At 39.9% G+C, this 19371-nt stretch overlaps 1 protein-coding gene across 1 annotated transcript in view; it reads left to right on the top strand.

Annotated features, from left to right (window-relative positions):
* The first annotated feature begins 2672 nt into the window (after positions 1-2672).
* Positions 2673-19371, top strand: part of ft (cadherin-related tumor suppressor fat) — a 103757-nt gene continuing 87058 nt past the window's right edge. The window contains 2 exon segments of the mRNA XM_017616512.1: positions 2673-2800; positions 2802-8816. Coding sequence (XP_017472001.1) covers positions 2684-2800; positions 2802-8816 — 6132 coding nt within the window. The 5' untranslated portion in view covers positions 2673-2683.

The following is a 19371-nucleotide window of genomic DNA, read 5'->3' as shown; positions in this document are numbered from 1 at the left end:
CCACCGCCAAATCTGAAGAATATCAAAAATAAGGAGAACGATTTTTTTTGTTTTGAAATCGATTAATATTTACCCGGGGCTTTGAAGTTTCCAATAAATTTTACATCGTGCCAAAAAATCTTTTTATCGATGCTTTTTTAACTTAAAAATGTGTGTTTTAATATCCGATAATTCTATCTGCTATATACAAAAATCCGTTATTTTATGGTTTCATAACCACATCACGCACGAACAGATCAATGGATGTATTTAATTCGTTTTTGCTCTACTCGACATTTGCTGTAGATATGTGGTAAAAATTATGAAAAATAGGGTTGCCAGATATTTGAAGATTTAAAATCATCTAAATGGTCAATAAAATATTTAAATTTCTTCAGCAAAACTAAAAGCGTTTGAAGATATTTAAAAAATATTTTTGACTGGGTTGCCACCTTTCTAAAAAATATACCAATGATTATTAAAAATTCAAGCTTATTTAATACCACAATATTGATATCACACGAAAGGTGTACGCATAAGCTTTGGACTAACATGTTTTTAAATAGGGTTGCCATCCGGCTTTTAACTAAGATGAGGTAATTATATAAGTTAAGTGAAATGATCCAATGTGCATTTTTGCATAATCGATGGTTTGACATGTTAGTGACGGTATCTCGCACTCATTTTAGTTTTTTGGTTACGTGCCGACTCTGTCCAGAAATATGTAGGAGTTAAAACTTCATTTTAACACCTTTTGTTTGAAACTCATATTTTATTTGACCGCATGTAGCATGATTTATTTATTTATTTTTGTTATAGATAAATGGCAACGCTATCCAAAAATATATGTGCATTAAAGTATGTGTTTTCAAAAACTTTGCTGGGAGTGCATAAACCCCTTTCATTTAATACTCATATTAAGGGTATAAAGGTGGCAACTCCGTACAAAAATGTTTTTAAATCTCTTCAAATGCTTTTAGTTTTGATGGAGGCACTTAATTATTTTATTGAGCCTTTAAATAATTTTAATTTCAGACATCTGGTAACCCTATTTACAATTTTTTTTTTTACCACATACCCACAGAAATAATTGAGCAGAATGAAGTAGTAGACTTCTGAAGGCAAATAGTCGTATTCGATCAAAAAATAATTATTTTTAATGATTTTTTCAAATTTCAAAAAAGTTCATTTTCCTACAAATGTATTTTTGGGCCACCCTAAAATACATACACATTTATATAAATGTATGTTGTTGAGCTAAATATACGCTGCAAATGATCTAACGGCGGCTTAGGCAAAGCTCATTCTAAACATACATTTTTTTTATTTATTAATATGAAACACTGCATATTGGCACAAGTTCCGGTTGCGCTTGGCGAATGCAAGCCTTAATTGCAAGTTAGTTGTTTAGTTTCATATGCATGTATGTGTGCACATGCAGAAGCGCTTATGCAGCGATAAATTGACTCTTTGAATTGGTGTTAATTATGTTGATTTATAGCGGTGTAAAATCATAGCGCCACGCAGCCAACTTGTGTGGTTTACCCAGCGAACTTACGAGTAAATAACTGCTTGACGACCGCTTACATTACACGATCCGACCGCTGTTCGACTACGCAATGCGGCTTGTTTAGATTTTGTAAAGGTGAAAACGGGGTGGTGTGCGTATACAACACAAATGTATGTATGTATGTATGTTTATGTGTGTTGATATGTAACTGATGTAGTAGCAGAAACAGCTTAGAGCGCTGTTTATAATTGTAATTGCTCCAAATCATTAAATATTTTACTATAATTTTCAGCTGAAAATAGTTTATTACTTTTTTTTAGTAATTTTTTCTAATTCTTTTTCACTTCTTTTCTTTTAATTTGCAGATTTTGAAATTGCTCGACCACTGGCATCCGTCGTCCATTTGGTCACTGGCTTCCTGTCACCGCCATTATAGCGCTGCTAACGCAAGAGTGTTAAGTGCAAAAAAGTGTTAATTTCAATAACAAAGCGAGAAAAAATTTTTTGCGAAAAAAGAGAAAAAAAATCAAAAAAAAAACCCTTTGCCCAGTGCGCAGTGCAAAAAGGTGAAAGAAAAAAATGCTGACGGACGACGCCATACCCTCATCAACATAAATTACTCAAAGTGCATGTATGTATGTAGGTATGTAAAAGCATAAGTGCAAAATAGTTGAATACAAATATTAACGTGCAAGTGTTCTATGCGTCTGTATGTATCTATGTATGTGTATTGAGTTCAAATCATCATCATCGCCATCATGCTCATTGCAGCAGTGCAGTGAGGATCGCTGAGCTACAACGGACAGCAGGAATAAAATGAAACCAATTGCCAGAACTTATCGCGTTCGGTACACTAATGGCTGCAAGTTTGCGAATTCCACAGCGCATAGAAACAGAACGACAACAACAAAAATTAACGAGAACTAAAGCACAACCAACACAAATAAAAAAAATAAATCAACAAAGAAAAGCAGCGACTAAGTGTTTGCAACAAAATCGAATTCCAGAAGGTGCAAGCAACGCTCAAAAGCGGGCAATATTCCGTAGAAGGGCCATCAGCGCGCTGCAGACAAACAACGAACAAAAAAGGAAACAACAACAACACAACAACAACACTACTATACTACTAGATCAACAGCAGCGACGTGTAAAGAACTGCCGTGGGTTGGTAGTCTTCCACGTCGCAGCCACATTATGACGCGTTGCAGGAACACAAAATATTTGCCTGCAGACGTTGAGAAGAAAGAAGACGTCCGACAACGACAACGACGACGACAGACGACGACGAACAAGCGGCAACGGCAACGGCAACGTCGTCGAACTGGTCACGGCCACAGACGACGTGAATACGAGCGCTTATGCGCGCACTTACAGCATGACAAATCAGCCAAATTGTAGCGATATCTTCATTTCTGTGAGTGCCACAAATGCCGGCACAGACACCATCGGCACAAGCACAACCACCATAGCCGACAGAAATAAGCATACACGAAACACGCATTTGCTCAGAGGAGTAGCGGAAGCCAAAACAGCAACTACAGCAGCAGCAATACGTTTATCAAAGTGCGCCACCGCCGCCGCCGCTGCCATCACCGTTGCCGCCGCAAAAGTGTTTACATTAGCGCCGATCCCCCACCGCAGCGTCGCCACCACTCCTGTACGCGCCGCTCAAGTCAACGCGGCGAAAGTAAGCAAAGTGCAACTAGAAGACTGTAAAAGAGCGCCACAAAATGCCGCTAATGCGCGACAGCTTACAAAGTACGCAGCAGCGTCACCTCAACGCCGCCAAAATAATTTAGTCTTAAGCAGTGCCGTTTGGCCACTCATCACCACTTGTTGCTTCGCATTTGCGTTGTACGCATTGCCATTGCCATGTCACAGCCAGCCACAGCAGTCGCAGTCATTGAGCGCCGCATATGGTAGTATGTTCGGTCCGAGTGTGGTCGGCGGACCCATTGCTCATTACAGCGTGCTCGCCTTTCCCCGGCGCCGCTCGTCGGCGGGCGGTGATGGCGCAAGCGGCCTAATGCAGTCGCGCGCTGTCGATACGAGCGCACAATTTGAGGTGTTAGAAGGACAGCCGCGCGGTACAGTAGTTGGCTTTATACCCACCAAACCCGATTTTACATATCGCTTTAATGAGCCACCTCGTGAATTTGCGCTCGATCAGGTTACGGGTGAGATTAAAACGAATGTGGTGCTGGATCGTGAAGGTATACGCGATCGCTACGATTTAGTGGTGCTCTCCTCACAGCCCACCTATCCGATTGAGGTGCGCATCATTGTGCTGGATGTGAACGATAATGCTCCAGAGTTTCCCGAACCGAGCATAGCAGTATCGTTTTCTGAGAGTGCGGCTACCGGCACGCGTCTGCTACTGGATGCGGCCACTGATAGCGATATTGGCGAGAATAGTGTGACGGACGACTATCACATTGTGGATGGTAATATGGAGGATAAATTCCGCTTGGCTGTGACAACGAATCCAAGCGGTGACGTCAGCTACCTTCACTTGGAGACTACGGGTAACTTGGATCGGGAAACGCGCGGTTTCTACCAGCTCAACATATCAGCGCGTGATGGTGGTGAGCCACCGCAATACGGTTACCTGTTGGTAAATGTTACCATTGTCGATGTGAACGATAATCCACCGATCTTCGATCACTCCGACTATATCGTCTCGCTGAATGAATCCGTGCCGCCGGGCTCGCCTGTGCTTCAGGTTATGGCTTCGGACAATGATCTGGGTGACAATGCCAAAATCACCTACTACCTAGCTGACACTGAGCAACAGTTTTCTGTTGATCCCGAGAGCGGTATCATATCCACCACCGAACTACTTAGCTGTCCACAACAGAATTGCCAGAACTTCGTACGCCCCGGCGCCGGTTGTCCGAAGAGCTGTGTCTTTACGGTATTCGCGCGCGATCACGGCTCTCCGCGACAAGACGGACGCACCTATGTTACGGTGAACCTCCTGGACACCAATGACCATGACCCTGTAATACGCTTTCAATATTTTCCGCCAACTGGCACATACGCGACTGTGGATGAGAATGCGGTGAATGGCAGTGTAGTTGCTGCCGTCTCTGTAGTGGACATGGATGAGGGCCTCAATGGCGATACGAGCTTACGTATCATAACGGGCAATGAGTTGGGTCATTTTCGCCTGGAGAAGACACCGTCCTTCGATATTGTGCGCGTTAATGGTGTGTTGGATCGCGAGGAAATTGGCAAGTACAATTTGACAGTTGTCGCCATCGATAAAGGTACACCATCGCGTACGGCGACCGCGCACCTAATTATCCATGTCAACGATGTGAACGATCATGAACCAGTGTTCGAGAAGAGCGAGTATTCAGCGGTGCTGAGTGAATTGGCACCGGCAGGCACGTACGTTGCCTCCATTACCGCCACCGACGAGGACACCGGCGTAAATGCATTGATTTCATACGATTTCGTTTCGGGTAATAATAAACAATGGTTTGTTATTGATACAGCGTCCGGTTTGATAACAACGCAGGCAACATTGGATCGCGAAGTGCAAGACAGCGTGGAATTGAGCATATCCGCACGTGATGGCGGCCCAAATCCGAAGTGGGCGTACACACAACTCAAGGTGACCATACTGGATGAAAACGATGAGGCACCACAATTCTCGCAACACCAAATCAACGTTACACTCAGCGAGAATACGCCGCCACAGACATTGGTCGCCATGCTAACGGCAGCCGATCACGATCAAGGCACTAACGGCTCGGTGACATACACACTGGCGGGCAGTGTGGAGCGCAAGTATCCGAAACAATTTGCGCTCGACTCGCTCACTGGCCAATTAACGACGCGCAGTGCACTTGATCGTGAGACAATTGCGCATTATGAGATTTTTGTGATCGCACGCGATCAGGGTGCACCACCACAATCGGCCACAGCTACTGTTTATCTGAACGTTGAGGATGTCAACGACAACAGCCCAACGTTCTATCCGAGTCATTATTTTTATGCGTTGCCTGACGATGCGGGCGACAACAACGACAACAACGACAACAGCGACAACAACCAACCACTATTGAAAGTCACTGCCAGTGATCGTGATGCGGGCGATAATGCCTTAATTACCTACCAACTGGAGTCAGGTGGCGATGGGCATTTCGTCGTCGATACATGGAGTGGCGCGATAACATTGCGCATCGCTGCCGCCACCGCCGCCAGCAGCGATATACGCCACTCACCGAAGGCATTGTATAAGTTGAAGATTTCGGCAAAGGATCGCGGCGAACGTCTAAGCGAACAAGATGCATTGGTTGAGATTGTATTGCAATCCAAAATGGAGTTGCTCGAGTTCGAGTCATACGGCAGTTATGAGTTTCAAATTGTGGAAGATCATGAGCAACAACCGCCAGTGGTGGGTCGCGAGGTGGGTCGGGTGCAGGTGAAGTCACATGCTGGCAAATTGACACTGCCACCCAACATCGAGTACGCGATTGTGTATGGCGATGCGGATGAGAACTTTGAGGTGGATCGTCGCACTGGTCGCATTCGCACGGCGCGCCGCATTGATCGTGAAGCGGTGGCGCAGTATCAGCTCACTGTGATGGCGCGCACTGGCCTGGCCTATGGCAAATGCATTGTGAACATTGCGATCGCTGATTTGAACGATAATGCGCCGATCTTTGCACAAGATCGTGACGGTGAGATACAGTTGGCCGAGAACGCGGCTGTCGGTCAAGAGGTTTACTTGTCACGCGCACGTGATCGCGATTCAGGCATGAATAGCCGTGTCACCTACACGCTCACCTACAATCCCGACGAACAGTTTCGCATCAACGAAGCGACTGGCGTACTGCAATTGCAGCGTCCGCTGCGCGCAGCACCCGGTACATTGCTGCATGTGGAGTTGATGGCCGCAGATGGTGGTACGCCGCCCTTGTCAACGCGACACACCATCGACGTGCTCATCGCCGATGTCAACGATCATACACCTGTGTTTGATCACACATCGTACGAGACATCGTTGCGCGAATCGACCAAGGTGAATGCGCGCTTCTTTGCGCTAGCCGCCAGCGATGCGGATCTCGGCGCAAATGGGCGGATATCATACGACATAATCGAGGGCAATACAGAGCGGAAGTTCGGCGTCTTTCCTGATGGTTATTTGTTTGTGCGCGCACAGTTGGATCGGGAGGAACGCGACTATTACGCGCTGACGGTGGCATGCCACGACAGCGGTATGCCAGCGCGTTCGTCTGTGGTACCGGTAATCATACATGTCATCGACGAGAACGATAATGCGCCGCAATTCACAAATAATACCTTCACCTTTAGCATCGCAGAGAATGAGCCAGCCGATTCGTTTGTCGGCAAGCTGACGGCAACGGATCGTGATATGGGACGCAACGCAGAATTGATTTATACGCTGGCATCGCAGGAGCAGGACTTCAGCATCGACATGCGTAATGGTTTCATCAAAACGCTACATCCATTCGATCGCGAGGAGCTTGTGCAACGACGCAGCAGCACCAGCGTGGGTGGACAAGCGAATGGGCAGTCGGCTGGCGGTGTAGTGGGTGTAGGCGATGGTATTAACAATGGCAATAACTACATACAGATGGAGGCCGTCGTCTCAGACAATGGAGTGCAGCGCTTGCACGACAAGGTCAAGGTGAAGATAATCATTACAGATGTCAATGACAATGCGCCGCAGTTTGTGCGCGCTCCCTACCGCGTGCAGATTTCCGAAGGCGCTGGCATTGGCACGCAAGTGATGCGCGTCTATTCGGTGGATGCGGATGAGGGACTCAATGGTGATGTCTACTATTCACTTGTTGCCGGCAATGAGGAGGAACGCTTTGCCATGGATGATGCAACAGGACAGCTGTCATTGGCGCGTTTGCTTGATCGCGAGCAGCAGTCTTCATATAAGTTGGCAGTGGTGGCGCGTGATGCAGCATTGAACGGGCAGTTGAGCGCAAGTACCACCATTACAGTGGAGGTGTTGGATGAGAACGATGTGGCGCCCGCATTCGCGCAGACAGCGAGCGAAGTGTCTGTATTGGAGACGAGCGGCATCGGCACGGAGCTGATGCGTTTCCGTGCAACGGACTCAGATCTGGGCGTCAATAGCCAGGTTACCTATAGCATAACGGCTGGCAACCGTAAGGATACCTTCCACATCGATGCCATATCGGGAAGCTTGTACTTGCACAAGCCGCTTGACTATGAGGATACTACGGTATACAATCTGAATATAACAGCTGCTGATGGCGGTACGCCGCGTCTAGCGAACACCATCGTCTTCACCGTAAACGTTGTGGATGAGAATGACAATCCACCCAGTTTCCCAAATACAGCCATTGTACGGCAAATTAAGGAAGGTATTGCCATTAAAACACCTATTGTCACCATAACCGCCGAAGATCCGGACTCCGGCTTGAATGGCAAAATCACCTACGCGATTACGAAGCAAGACCCCGAGCAGCCGGGTGGCCGACACTTTGGCATCAACAACATAACCGGCGTCATACATACGCTGCGTGAAATCGATCGCGAAACCATCGACACTTTCCGTCTCACGGTCGTTGCCACCGATCAGGCAGAAAAACCTGAACCACAACTATCCGCTGAGAAACTTGTGACCGTCATCGTTGAGGACATTAACGACAATGCACCCACATTTGTGTCCATGAATGCGGCCATATTGCCAATGCAGATGGCGGCCGCCCAAAGTCATCACTACCGTGACGGTGTGCCAGTGATGCATGTGCTGGCGCGTGATGCCGATTCGTCCAGCAATGGACTGGTCACCTACGAAATGGTAAGCGGCAATGTGGAACTCTTCAAATTGCATCGCAATACGGGTGCGATAACATTGCGCAAAGTGATCGACCAGCCGGAGGTGCGTTATCAGTTGGCTCTGAAGGCAACCGATGAAGCGGTGCAGAGCGAACGTAAAAGCACCGATGCCTACATAACGATTATAACAGCGGGCACGGCGTCGGGGCCCGCATTCGATCAGCGCGAACAAAGCGGATCAGTGTACGAAAATGAGCCGACCGGTACGAGTATTTTGACTGTGAGTGCACGCTTGAATGGCGCCGAAATCGAGTACTATGTGACGAATGTGACTGCAATCGGTGTGAGTGCGAGTGCGATCGGTGTGAGTGCGGGTGCGGGTGTGCAGCAAGTCGACCGCCTCTTTGACATTGACACAAAACTTGGCATATTGTCGACAGCAAAGGAGTTGGATCGTGATGCCGGACCGGACACCTACGAAGTGGAAGTGTATGCGATTGCATTGGGCGGAGCGCCACGAACAGCGAGTACTAAGGTAAGTGTGGGTTTTGTTTGCAATTTTGTCTGCTTTTGTTGTTTTTTTTTAATTATGCAATGTTATGCATGAAATTTGCTTTATATTTGGATTATTTCTTTATTTACGAAATTGATATATTATTCAGCCACATTACAGATTTTATAATTCCACCATATTTTTTGTTACATAAATAATACAATATTTGAAAAATTCTCTGCGCGCTTTTACTTTGCGCTAAAGTATTTGCCAACTGCCCATAGTACTCGACCGTTAGCAATTATCTGCTTGAAAACAGCGCTGCACTGTGGCATATTGCGGTATTAAGTGGGATCAAAAATGGAGTTAGACTCGTAGGCAAAACCAGATTAATTCGAAGAATGACCAGGTCAAGATCCAAGTTGAGCATTTCCGTTACATAGCACATTATCGATATCACTATTGTTATATTTAATTGAAATTTTATGTATCGAAATTATTATCGATAGTATATGTACTCTTATATTATAATTGTTAACAATGCATTCAGTCATACTCTTATCAATGTTGTCGATATTTATTTATAAGTACATATATAACCTTAGAAATTTAGATAACTCAATATAGTGTGAAAATTCGAAAAGCTTCAATTCGATAAACCGATAAATTTCGATTACAACCATTCAAGTTTCATAACTAAAAACAAATATCGATGACTCGTTAAGTTGAAAGAACTCATATATTACGATAGTACGATAAATTTTGCTAACTCGATAACTCTAAAGTTTTCGATGACTCGATAAATATTGATAATTCAATAAATGCCTTGGCAAATTTCGATAGTCCGATAATTTTTTTTTTTAACTCGATAACTATCTGTAAATTTCAACAATTAAGTTTCCGTTTCTCGGTAAATTTCGATAACTCAATAGAAATGGATAACACGTTAAATTTCGATAAGTAAATTTTTGATGAATCGCTATTTTCGATTATTATCGAAAAATTTAAATCAATTTTCTTACCTTTTCAGTTACCTTAATTTTTATGAATGTGTATATGGGCATCCCCATGGTGGCGCACGTGACAGTCGTACGATTTCAATGTGATACAAAAAAGGAATACCATTTGTTTTCTTTAACTTTTTTGGGCCATTGTATAGCACATAATTAGTTCTATATTTAACCGAAAAATGAAATCAATCGAACTGCTTGGTCCTGAAATATAAGCATTTAAAGAGAGTGTCCTTACGTGACAAAAAATGGAAGTTGATTTTTTCTTTTCTTACAAAATCGCAAAACTCTGTGAATTGTGGATGGCTATTTTCATGAAACTTATTTTAATATGATTTGGAGCAATTCTAGTTGTTTTTAGAGTTTTTTGAATTAATGCAAATTGTTTCAATTCTCTTTTACAACCCCAAGTGTGAAACGTGACGTGACGTGGCGTCACGTGACATAAATTTCCATCGTTATATTTTTGTTAATATTGCTTTTAAATGAATTTTCAACGCAAATAAAATATGTATTGTATTGTATGTAGAATATACTTTATATTTTGACTTCAGCGCCAATACAGGGTCAAGTTATTAGAAATCTATGATTTATTATGTTTCAACCACATACGCCAAATTCGAACCAAATCGGACCATAAATACGGTTTTTCGAAATATCTCGACCTTGGCATCACCTAGGAAGACCATTTTATGCAACCATGATTCTACTTACATAGCCAGTATATATTTTAAAAAGCAGACAAATCGGCCCGTAAATACGTTAGATATAAAACATTTATTTTTAGTCGTGGTGGACCTTCCGCTGGAAACACTCATATGCATCTCATTTTTACCTTAAATTTTTTATTTTTTTTTTTATCTTCAACGTTTTTTATCACTTATTACTTCATCTTCATCTTCACATTTATCTTTATTACATTTATTTGAAATAAAAACTAAAACAAAATGCGAAAACAACTCAAATTGCACAGTTTGCAACAACAAATACGTATAGACATTTTTAAACGACAATTTGGGCTGTATTTTTCAACCAATTTTGAAACTCTACTCATCCGCTGAAAAATACCTTTCCAATGGTGTTTCCCTGTTTCGAAATCGTTCCAGTAGAATCGCCAAACTTATGGTAGTGTTTTAATATATGGATAAATACTAAACACCCCTTCAAAACCGACAAGTGCCTAAGTGCTTACGCTGACGATTTCCTTAAACTTTGGCCCTCATTGCAGCTGCTCTGCCTGCCACACACTCACTTCTTGAGGGTGAGCGTAGTAAGAGCTGCTTAGAGCTATGTAATTAAGCTGGCATTAGTGCTATCAGGAGCGATGTCCAAGCTTCAAAGGATACAGAGACGGCTAACCACGACGCAGTGCGCCTAAATTCGACTTGCTAAAGCAACTTAACCTGCAATTTGAGTAGGCGCTATAATAACCATGCTCTTAAGTAAGTAAGTAAGTTGAGTAGAAAAGTTCCAAAGTGCACTTTCAAACAAAAAACATATCTGCCAGACTATCAAGCTTATCGCTTCTTCCTGATGTCGCCTTTTTGCCAAATGCTATCGGGTAATTGTTATATGCACCATTACAGAATTCTTTCTTTACACCCAAACTACCCACACAGGAATTATTCATTTGCATACCTACGTAATGCATTAAATAAAATGCATTTCCTACGCCGCTCAAATGAACATTTGTGCGCATTAATATTACGCACGCACGTACATACGTACGTACGTACATTTGTATGATGGTGTGGCACAAAAAAAAAAAAGAAATGTGCATGCAAGTCATAAGCAATGCAAAATCCTTAATGGAATCCCATTTCGAAGAGATTTGGGTGCGTTGCTTATCGCGCGGATACGAAAAAAAAAATTAACAAAAAAAAAAACAACTCCAAAAAATCACACAAAAACTTCAAACCTCGAAACCAATATAATCGAGCACAGCGTAGAATTTGCCACGGTCAGGATGCCAGCCAGCGTACATATGTGAAAGTGTGTGCGCACGCATACTACATAGCAACTAATTTAGACGCCATAAAATGCGCATAAACATAACGAACTAATTTATTGCTATAACGTGCAACACCAGCAACATTAACTATGCCATAGTCAACACAGAACGTCTACTCATAATGCAACAGCAGGCGTATCGTGGCCACAACCGATTGCCGCCGAGTGGTGCAAGTAGATAGTAAAAAAACACCTGAGTCCTTATGTTTGAATGCAATTCATAGACGCAACAGTCACAGCAGCAGTGTTGCAAGTTGGAACTCTACAATGCAATGACATTAGTTTACCCACACCTTGTCGGCGACAGACAGACAGACAGACAGCAGCAACAGCAGCAGCCTCAAAGCGAAAAGAACTAGTGTGTGCTGCTTGTAGGCGAGTTGGCAGCATGAAACGGAAGAGAGAGAGAGAGTTGAAGCACACACAGTTGATGGCCAAGCTGCAAGGTGAGTGTGTAAGGAATCATAAAAATCACCTCGCAGGCAGTAAAAAATCATTGCAGATGATATTTCACTGGCAAAAAGTGTACAAGTTTGAACGAATGTGTGCAAGTATGTGCATGTGTGTGCAAGTGTATGCATGTGTGTGCGTGCGCGCGCTTATGCGCCTTATGCAGATGCATGGCGGTGATATGCAGCTGCAGTCATATGTACAACTATGAGTGGCTTAAAATGGCTCTGACCAACACCGGACATGCACACATACATACATACATACATACATACATACATTTGTACATTCATGCAACTAGTCAACCAACCATTTTAGCATATGTCGCAGCAATAATTGCTGTGAAAATGTAAGATGGCGATGTGGGTTGGTGCGATGAGCTTGGCGCTGACGATAAGGAGACGGCGAGATGCAAGCAGCGGCAGCAGCAGCAGCAGCAGCAGCAGTGTACAAATGATGAGGTATGCAAAAAGGAGTTGCAACTAAGCAATGGCTGTTGTGGCAAGTAAGCATGTGTTGTTTTTTTTTTGTTGCATACATATTTGGCAAAGGCAATGGTGGCGGTAATGGCATTGGAAGTGAAATAACAAGTGCCAGCTGAAGTCAAAGCGATTTGCTTAGTAGAAATGTCGCGACAACGCCAGTTGGATTAGCCGCATATCTAAGTGTTTGCGTGTTTGTGTGTTTGTGTGAAATAATGTTGTTGCAATTTTAAGTATTCGTGTCTTTACAACATAGACACACACATACATGTGTATGTATGTAAGTATAAAGCAATGGAATTTATTATGATGTTTAGAGAATTTGATTGCCATAGTAACGTACTACAGCTAAGCGGCATTAATAAGACGGACAGACACTGGCCATATTTAAGGTAGCACCAGCGCTGCGTATGCACGCAGAAGGTGGGGAAATTAAGAAAGTGGCGTTGAAACCGCAGCTTAAGTGCGTAACTATGCTTAGATACTTATGGCGGACATATGCACATACATACACATATGCGCCCATGCAAGAATGCTAATCGCTTCGTTTTGCTGCTATCCCAGCAAACAGAAGCAAATAATTGTTGAAATCTTTGTTCCAATAAAAAAGTTCGAACTTCAGAAAATAAAACGTTATTTCATATCTCGAGGATAAGCTCTTTAACTAGTGACGTCTCATTCTTGGCATTCGCAGGAACAGTGCAGATCTGATGACCTTCATAAAAAATGCCGTCGCTTTTTCGAATAGGTGGCAACCCTAATCAGAAGTATTTTCAAGCAAAAGTTTTCTTAAAACTTTCGCCTTTTCAAACAGGTGGCAACCTTTTTCTTAAAGTGGTTTTAAATTTAAATCTTCTTAAAACATCTTTCGTCTTGCATTGGGATTTTTAAAATACGTGGCAACCCTCCTCAATATCCAAACCCATTTCAATTAATACCTACATTTTAGTAATTCGTTTAAGTCATTAAATGTGCACTCAAATTTTAAACAGATGGCAACCCTCGTCAAATAGCTCGAAAATATTCTAAAATTTCAAACTAAAGATTTCTTACCACTTCTTTCATTTAATTAAATTCGAAATTTCAAACTCTTCAAAATTTTTTCGCGCGGAAAAATCCTTTAACATCCTTTGTCTGACACCCATGTTCTGACACCCATATTTCATTCAAATAATTGCCACAATTCAAGTTTAATTTGATTTTTTAAACATGTGGCAGCACTCATAAAGTTAATTCAGAAATAAAGCTTTAACAAACCCGTTTCGATTGATATCCATGTTGTAATTCATTTCACTTTTTAAGTTATTTTAAGGTGGCAACCCTTTTCACAATATTTTGAAAAGTAAAACTTTATTAAACCTCTTTCATCTGAATTTCATGTTGTGGTACATATTAACATTTACCTAGTTACCGAAATTCACGATTACCTATATTTAAACGTGTGGCATCACTCCCAAAGATAATTCGGAAATAAGGCCTTTCCAAACCGACTTCGATTGATACCCATATTTTTATAATTCATTTAACTTGGCAAGTAATTTAAATTCAACTTTTTAAAAGGATGGGAGGGTTGCCAGACAGACAAGACAGACAGACAGACAGAATGCGTATTTCGGATTATAACAGTCGTGAACGTACTGCTCGCATCGTATACCGAACTACGAGACGAGCAGTACGTTCACAACAGCTATAATCAGAAATATGCATTTTTATGTGACGAGTTGCTAGTTCACGAATGTTACGATTTGAGCCCTGAACTGGGTAGAGTAAACCACTCCAGGATGCCCAGATGCTCAGATACCCTGCATTGGCCAGTAATAAAGCCCGTAATTGTGGGTGAATGAGGAACACCAAATTATTTATAAGTTAAATCAATTATTACAATATTGGTATCGAGCAACATGGTTTTGAAAAGGCTCTATTTCTTCAGTATATACTGGAGGGTTGCCACCTATTTATAAAGATAAATTCAATATATAAAATAGGTTAAATGAGTTACTAAAATATGAAAATCAATCAAAATGGCTTTGAAAAAACTGTATTTTAAACTACATGTGGCAGAGTTGCCACTTGTTTTGAAAACTTAATTCAACTTTAATGAAGAGAATTAGATAATTTAAATATGTATCGCAATACGGGTGTCAGATAAAAAAAGATTAAAATACGTTTTAGTTTGAAGATATTTTAAACAGGGTAGCCACCTGTTTACAAAGCTAAATTCAATGTATGCAATAGGTCCATCGAATTACTACGATACGGATATCAGTTAAAATGGCCTTGAAGGAACTTTATTTCTAAATTTCTTGTAAGAGCGTTGCCACCCGTTTACAAAATCAAAAGCGTCAGACGAAAGAGATTGTGGAGATTTAAAAGAGAGTTAAAACAGCTCCTAACAAGGTTAAATTCAATGTTATAATTTCCTATATATGGATATCAAACGAAATCGCTTTGAAGATATTTTATTTCTAAACTACATGTAGGAGGGTTGCCAACTGTTCTAAATTTTATTTTGAATTAAGGGAATTAGACGATGTAAATATAAATCACATTAGTTTGAAAATAATTTGAAGAAGCTTGCCACCTGTTTACACATGTAACAGAGTTGCCACCCGTTCTAAAATTTAAATGCAACTGGAATTTAGGGTATTAGATAATTTAAATATGTATATTTTGGTGTCACACGAAAAGCGTTTAACAAGATTTTAAATGAAAAATATTTTTTGTTTGAAAATATTTTAAATATTTAAGATTTTGCCATCTTTAGCAAAGCTGAACTTATTTAAATTATACAGAAGTCGAAAGAGTATTAGAAAATATTTAGCTTAAACGCTAAGAATATTAAAAAGGGTTGCCACCAATATAAAAGATGGGTAGCACATGATGAGCTCAAAATTGAATCGAATAAAATCACAACTAATGTACAGTTTTTAACCTGAATACGCTCTTATTATTATCACTTATAAATCATCTGTTGTGTGTTGAGGGTTATTTTTTCTCTTAAATAATACGAATTATGTTGGGACACTTTCAAAGCGGAGAGGATTATTTTTGATCTCTGATGAATAGGAACGAACGAACTAAATGGGCATGAAGAATGCAGTTTTAATGAATTGGTTGCAGGTGGCGCAGGAACCTATACATACGAAGCACTCAGGTTAATATTTATCAAATCAAAAAGGTTTGTTGGGAATTTCTCTACTTAGAGTTGTACATAAATAGGTATGTACGGCTCCTGTGTGTTTCCTTCTCCGCTGGCATATACATAGATCTAGTATGTAACTAAGTCTGTGTGTAAGTATTTATAGCTACCTACATACATACATACATACATACATACGTACTTATGTATGAGCAGTCGCGAATTGAAAAAGAATTGAGTTGTGACGCGTTTCATGCGTTCGCATACGGAGCGTGCAAATTACAATTTGTAGGGTCTTAAATGTTTATAGCTCTCTGCCTGCTAGAATTTATGACCAACTTACAAATGAACAAACAATCAAAGCGCGTAAAAAAATGCCGACGAACAAATCTAAACGCATCTACATATGTGTGTGTGTCATTTTGTGGTCACAGTCGCATTTGCTAATGTAGTAGTTAGTTGGTTGTCGTTGTTTGTCGTTGTTGCTTGTTGCTGGTGGAGTTGCATTTTTATTTGTGCTTATTCGCTTACAAGTGCACAGGTTGGTTTTGGCGCAGCGTGACAACGCGATTTGAGATTTGTAAATGTGTGTTGTGTTGTTGCAACTGCGCTGATGTTACAGTTTGTTGTCACCCTTTTGTTTGTTGTCTGCTTTTGCTTGATGAGTGTTTGGCTGCTTTGTCGCTACAAACATACACTAGGCTAAAAATGCAAGTGTACACCGCGTTCCAATATAATATTCACAATTATTTTCATGAGAGATATTTTTTTTGCATTAATTATTTATGAAAATATAGTTCATTCTATAATATAAACCATATGAATCAAAGTTACCCAATTTATATATGTAAAGTTCATAAAAATGAAAAAAAAAATGTTTATCAAAATTTTGCAACTTTTTATGCAGAAATTCTATCCGTCACCGAAAAAAAAGATAAAAAATCAACGGGATTTTTTAGGCGTTTGAAACTTGCACCTCATTTGACTAGAAGTGAATGGGCTACAAACATGCATACTCGAAAATTTTCCAGAAATTCAGAACAAAAATTTAAGAATTTTGATGAACATTTTTTGAATTTCTGTGAACTTTATGTAAAATGTAAAAAATTTATGTAAAATGTGAAACTTTGGTTTATATTATAAGATGAGCTATATTTTCTCTAGCTTATACGCGCGAGTTTCACCCCACGTTTTTATACAATTATGAAAAATGATTATATTTTATTTCTGCGCCCATTTTATTTTTAAGCGAGTTAAGGTATTTGGGTCGCTACTTAAAAAAAATTTAATTAACTCGTTATTTTAATTACGTCATTATTTTGTTATTTTTGATAATTTTCAATTATTTTTGACTGTTTTAAATTACATGATATATATAGTTATTTGTTTAATTTCTATTATCAATCAACAAGCCAAACTATAGACAAAAATTAAGAATATTTAATAACTGCTTGAATTATTTATTTATTTGATTCTTATTCAAATCTCAAATTTTAAACATTAAATATTACTTTCATAAATTTTAAAAAAGAATAGACTGAAATGTGCAAAGTTAATGAATTTAACTTATTTTAATGAAAAATTTTATTTTTATTTTTAGTTCACTTAAAAATGAACTAAGGTATTCATTTTATTTTTTACTAAAATTTTATTTTTTTGCATATTCAATATTATTAAAAAAGATAAAATTATAGTATTTATTGTACCTGAAACCTTTTACTTTTAATATCATCTAATGAAAAATTCATTTAAATTTATGTTCGAAAATTTGGAATGTTTATGTATTTAATTTTGCTTTTAATTAATATTCAAAAAATTTAGCGTTAATTATTGACAAATCTAAGGCTGCTAAATAAAAGTGTAATTTATTAAAGTTTATCAAATATTTGAAGATATATGCAATGAGAGAGAGATATGAAAATTTCAGTTATTATGGAAGGTTACACGCCTATTTTTCTTCGTGAGTACGAATTTGATTTCACATACATATCTCCATACCAAGTTCTACGCCCGTTCAGTCGTTTCCGCGAGATTTTTAATTTAACTAAACTTTTTCAAAAGGTGGCAATCCATAAAAAAAGCAACGTATTGTTCAACCAGGCCCATAAACTATCGCGTGATGGAGCCCCAAACATCCAAACACACAAACCTATGTATGTACAAACTTTCATATTAATAATATTAAATAGTAGGAAGGCTAACTAATTAATGCAAAAAATTTTTCATGTAAATAATTGTTAATATTATATTAGAAAAAGTTGTACACTTTCATTTGTCGTCTAGTGTATGTGAGTACATACATTCGTACATACATACATATATGCAGCTTGTTATTGTTGCATGTTGCACGTTTGTTTGTTGTATTTATTGCTGCTTTCTTTCGCTTTCAGCTCTTTTAAGCTGGCTCACCAATAGCCCGACTTCACTTCACTTGGCTTGGCTTGACTTGACTTGGCCAATTGTATCGTTTTTTGTAGTGCTAATAAGAATTTATGTGCGCTACAATGAGCCGGAGTGAATTAATTAACCAATGTTGGCTGGCATAATTTTTACCATTTTAGTAACGCAAAAATGCGACTAAGCAGAAATGATGTTATTGCTAGCAATTATAGTGCAACAAGTGTGTGTGTATAGCGTATATGCACCTACCGAGTGTATATGTATGTTTATGAATTATGCCTAGCATTTATTGTAGTTGTTACTCTGTACGCTATAGCTCATAAATTGTCATGTAGAATATGATATCTAAATGAAGGCAGCTATAATTGTTTTCTTAGAAAAGTTTAGTTTGAGCCGATTGGGGTTTAGTTTTTTTTTAAACGACACTTTAAAGTAAGTGGAAAACGAAAGAATTACTTATAGAGCAGTAATTGTGCGCGTGCAATTTAGTCTTTATCTTAGAAGGCAGGATTCGTCTCGAATGAAGCAGTTAATTCCTTAAAGCACGTTTGAGCTAAACAGAAATGAAATGAAAAACGAATTTATGGAAAGAACTGAGCGTTTATATAAATAGGAAATCTTTCACCTTTATACTTGTGTTGCAATTTGCGCCGGCAGATCTGTCGGCAAAAAATAAAGTGTTCAAAACCGTCATCAGGCTCGAAGATACCAGAGAGTTTGTGCTTTACGGCCACAGTAGTTTAAAGTCAACTCCATTTGTAAAGACCGACCACATTATCCCAGAACTGCACTCGAACAGTCGCGTGAGGGCGCACAGCGGCCAGCGGAGTGTCAGAAAGTCGAAGTTTCGAAGCGGTTGAATATATTTTAGATACGAATACCATACGGGAAAAAAAGAAATCGTAGCTGAGCTCATTGCAAAACTACCTAATAAATAAGAGTAGCGTGGCCAGTGTTTTTCTTTTTATTTAAAATTTTTTGCATTGCCTTGATGATGATTTCCATTTCATTTTAATATCATAATTGCGAACTGATATATTCCTATTCCTATTCCTAATCCTATTCCTATTCCTAATCCTATTCCTATTCCTATTCCTATTCCTATT

Source organism: Rhagoletis zephyria, unplaced genomic scaffold (genome assembly GCF_001687245.7).
Source record: "Rhagoletis zephyria isolate East Lansing unplaced genomic scaffold, Rhagoletis_zephyria_1.1 Rzeph_scaffold_01220, whole genome shotgun sequence".
In the NCBI taxonomy this organism is placed as follows: Eukaryota; Metazoa; Arthropoda; class Insecta; order Diptera; family Tephritidae; genus Rhagoletis; species Rhagoletis zephyria.
This window is presented reverse-complemented; position numbering and strand designations above follow the sequence as displayed.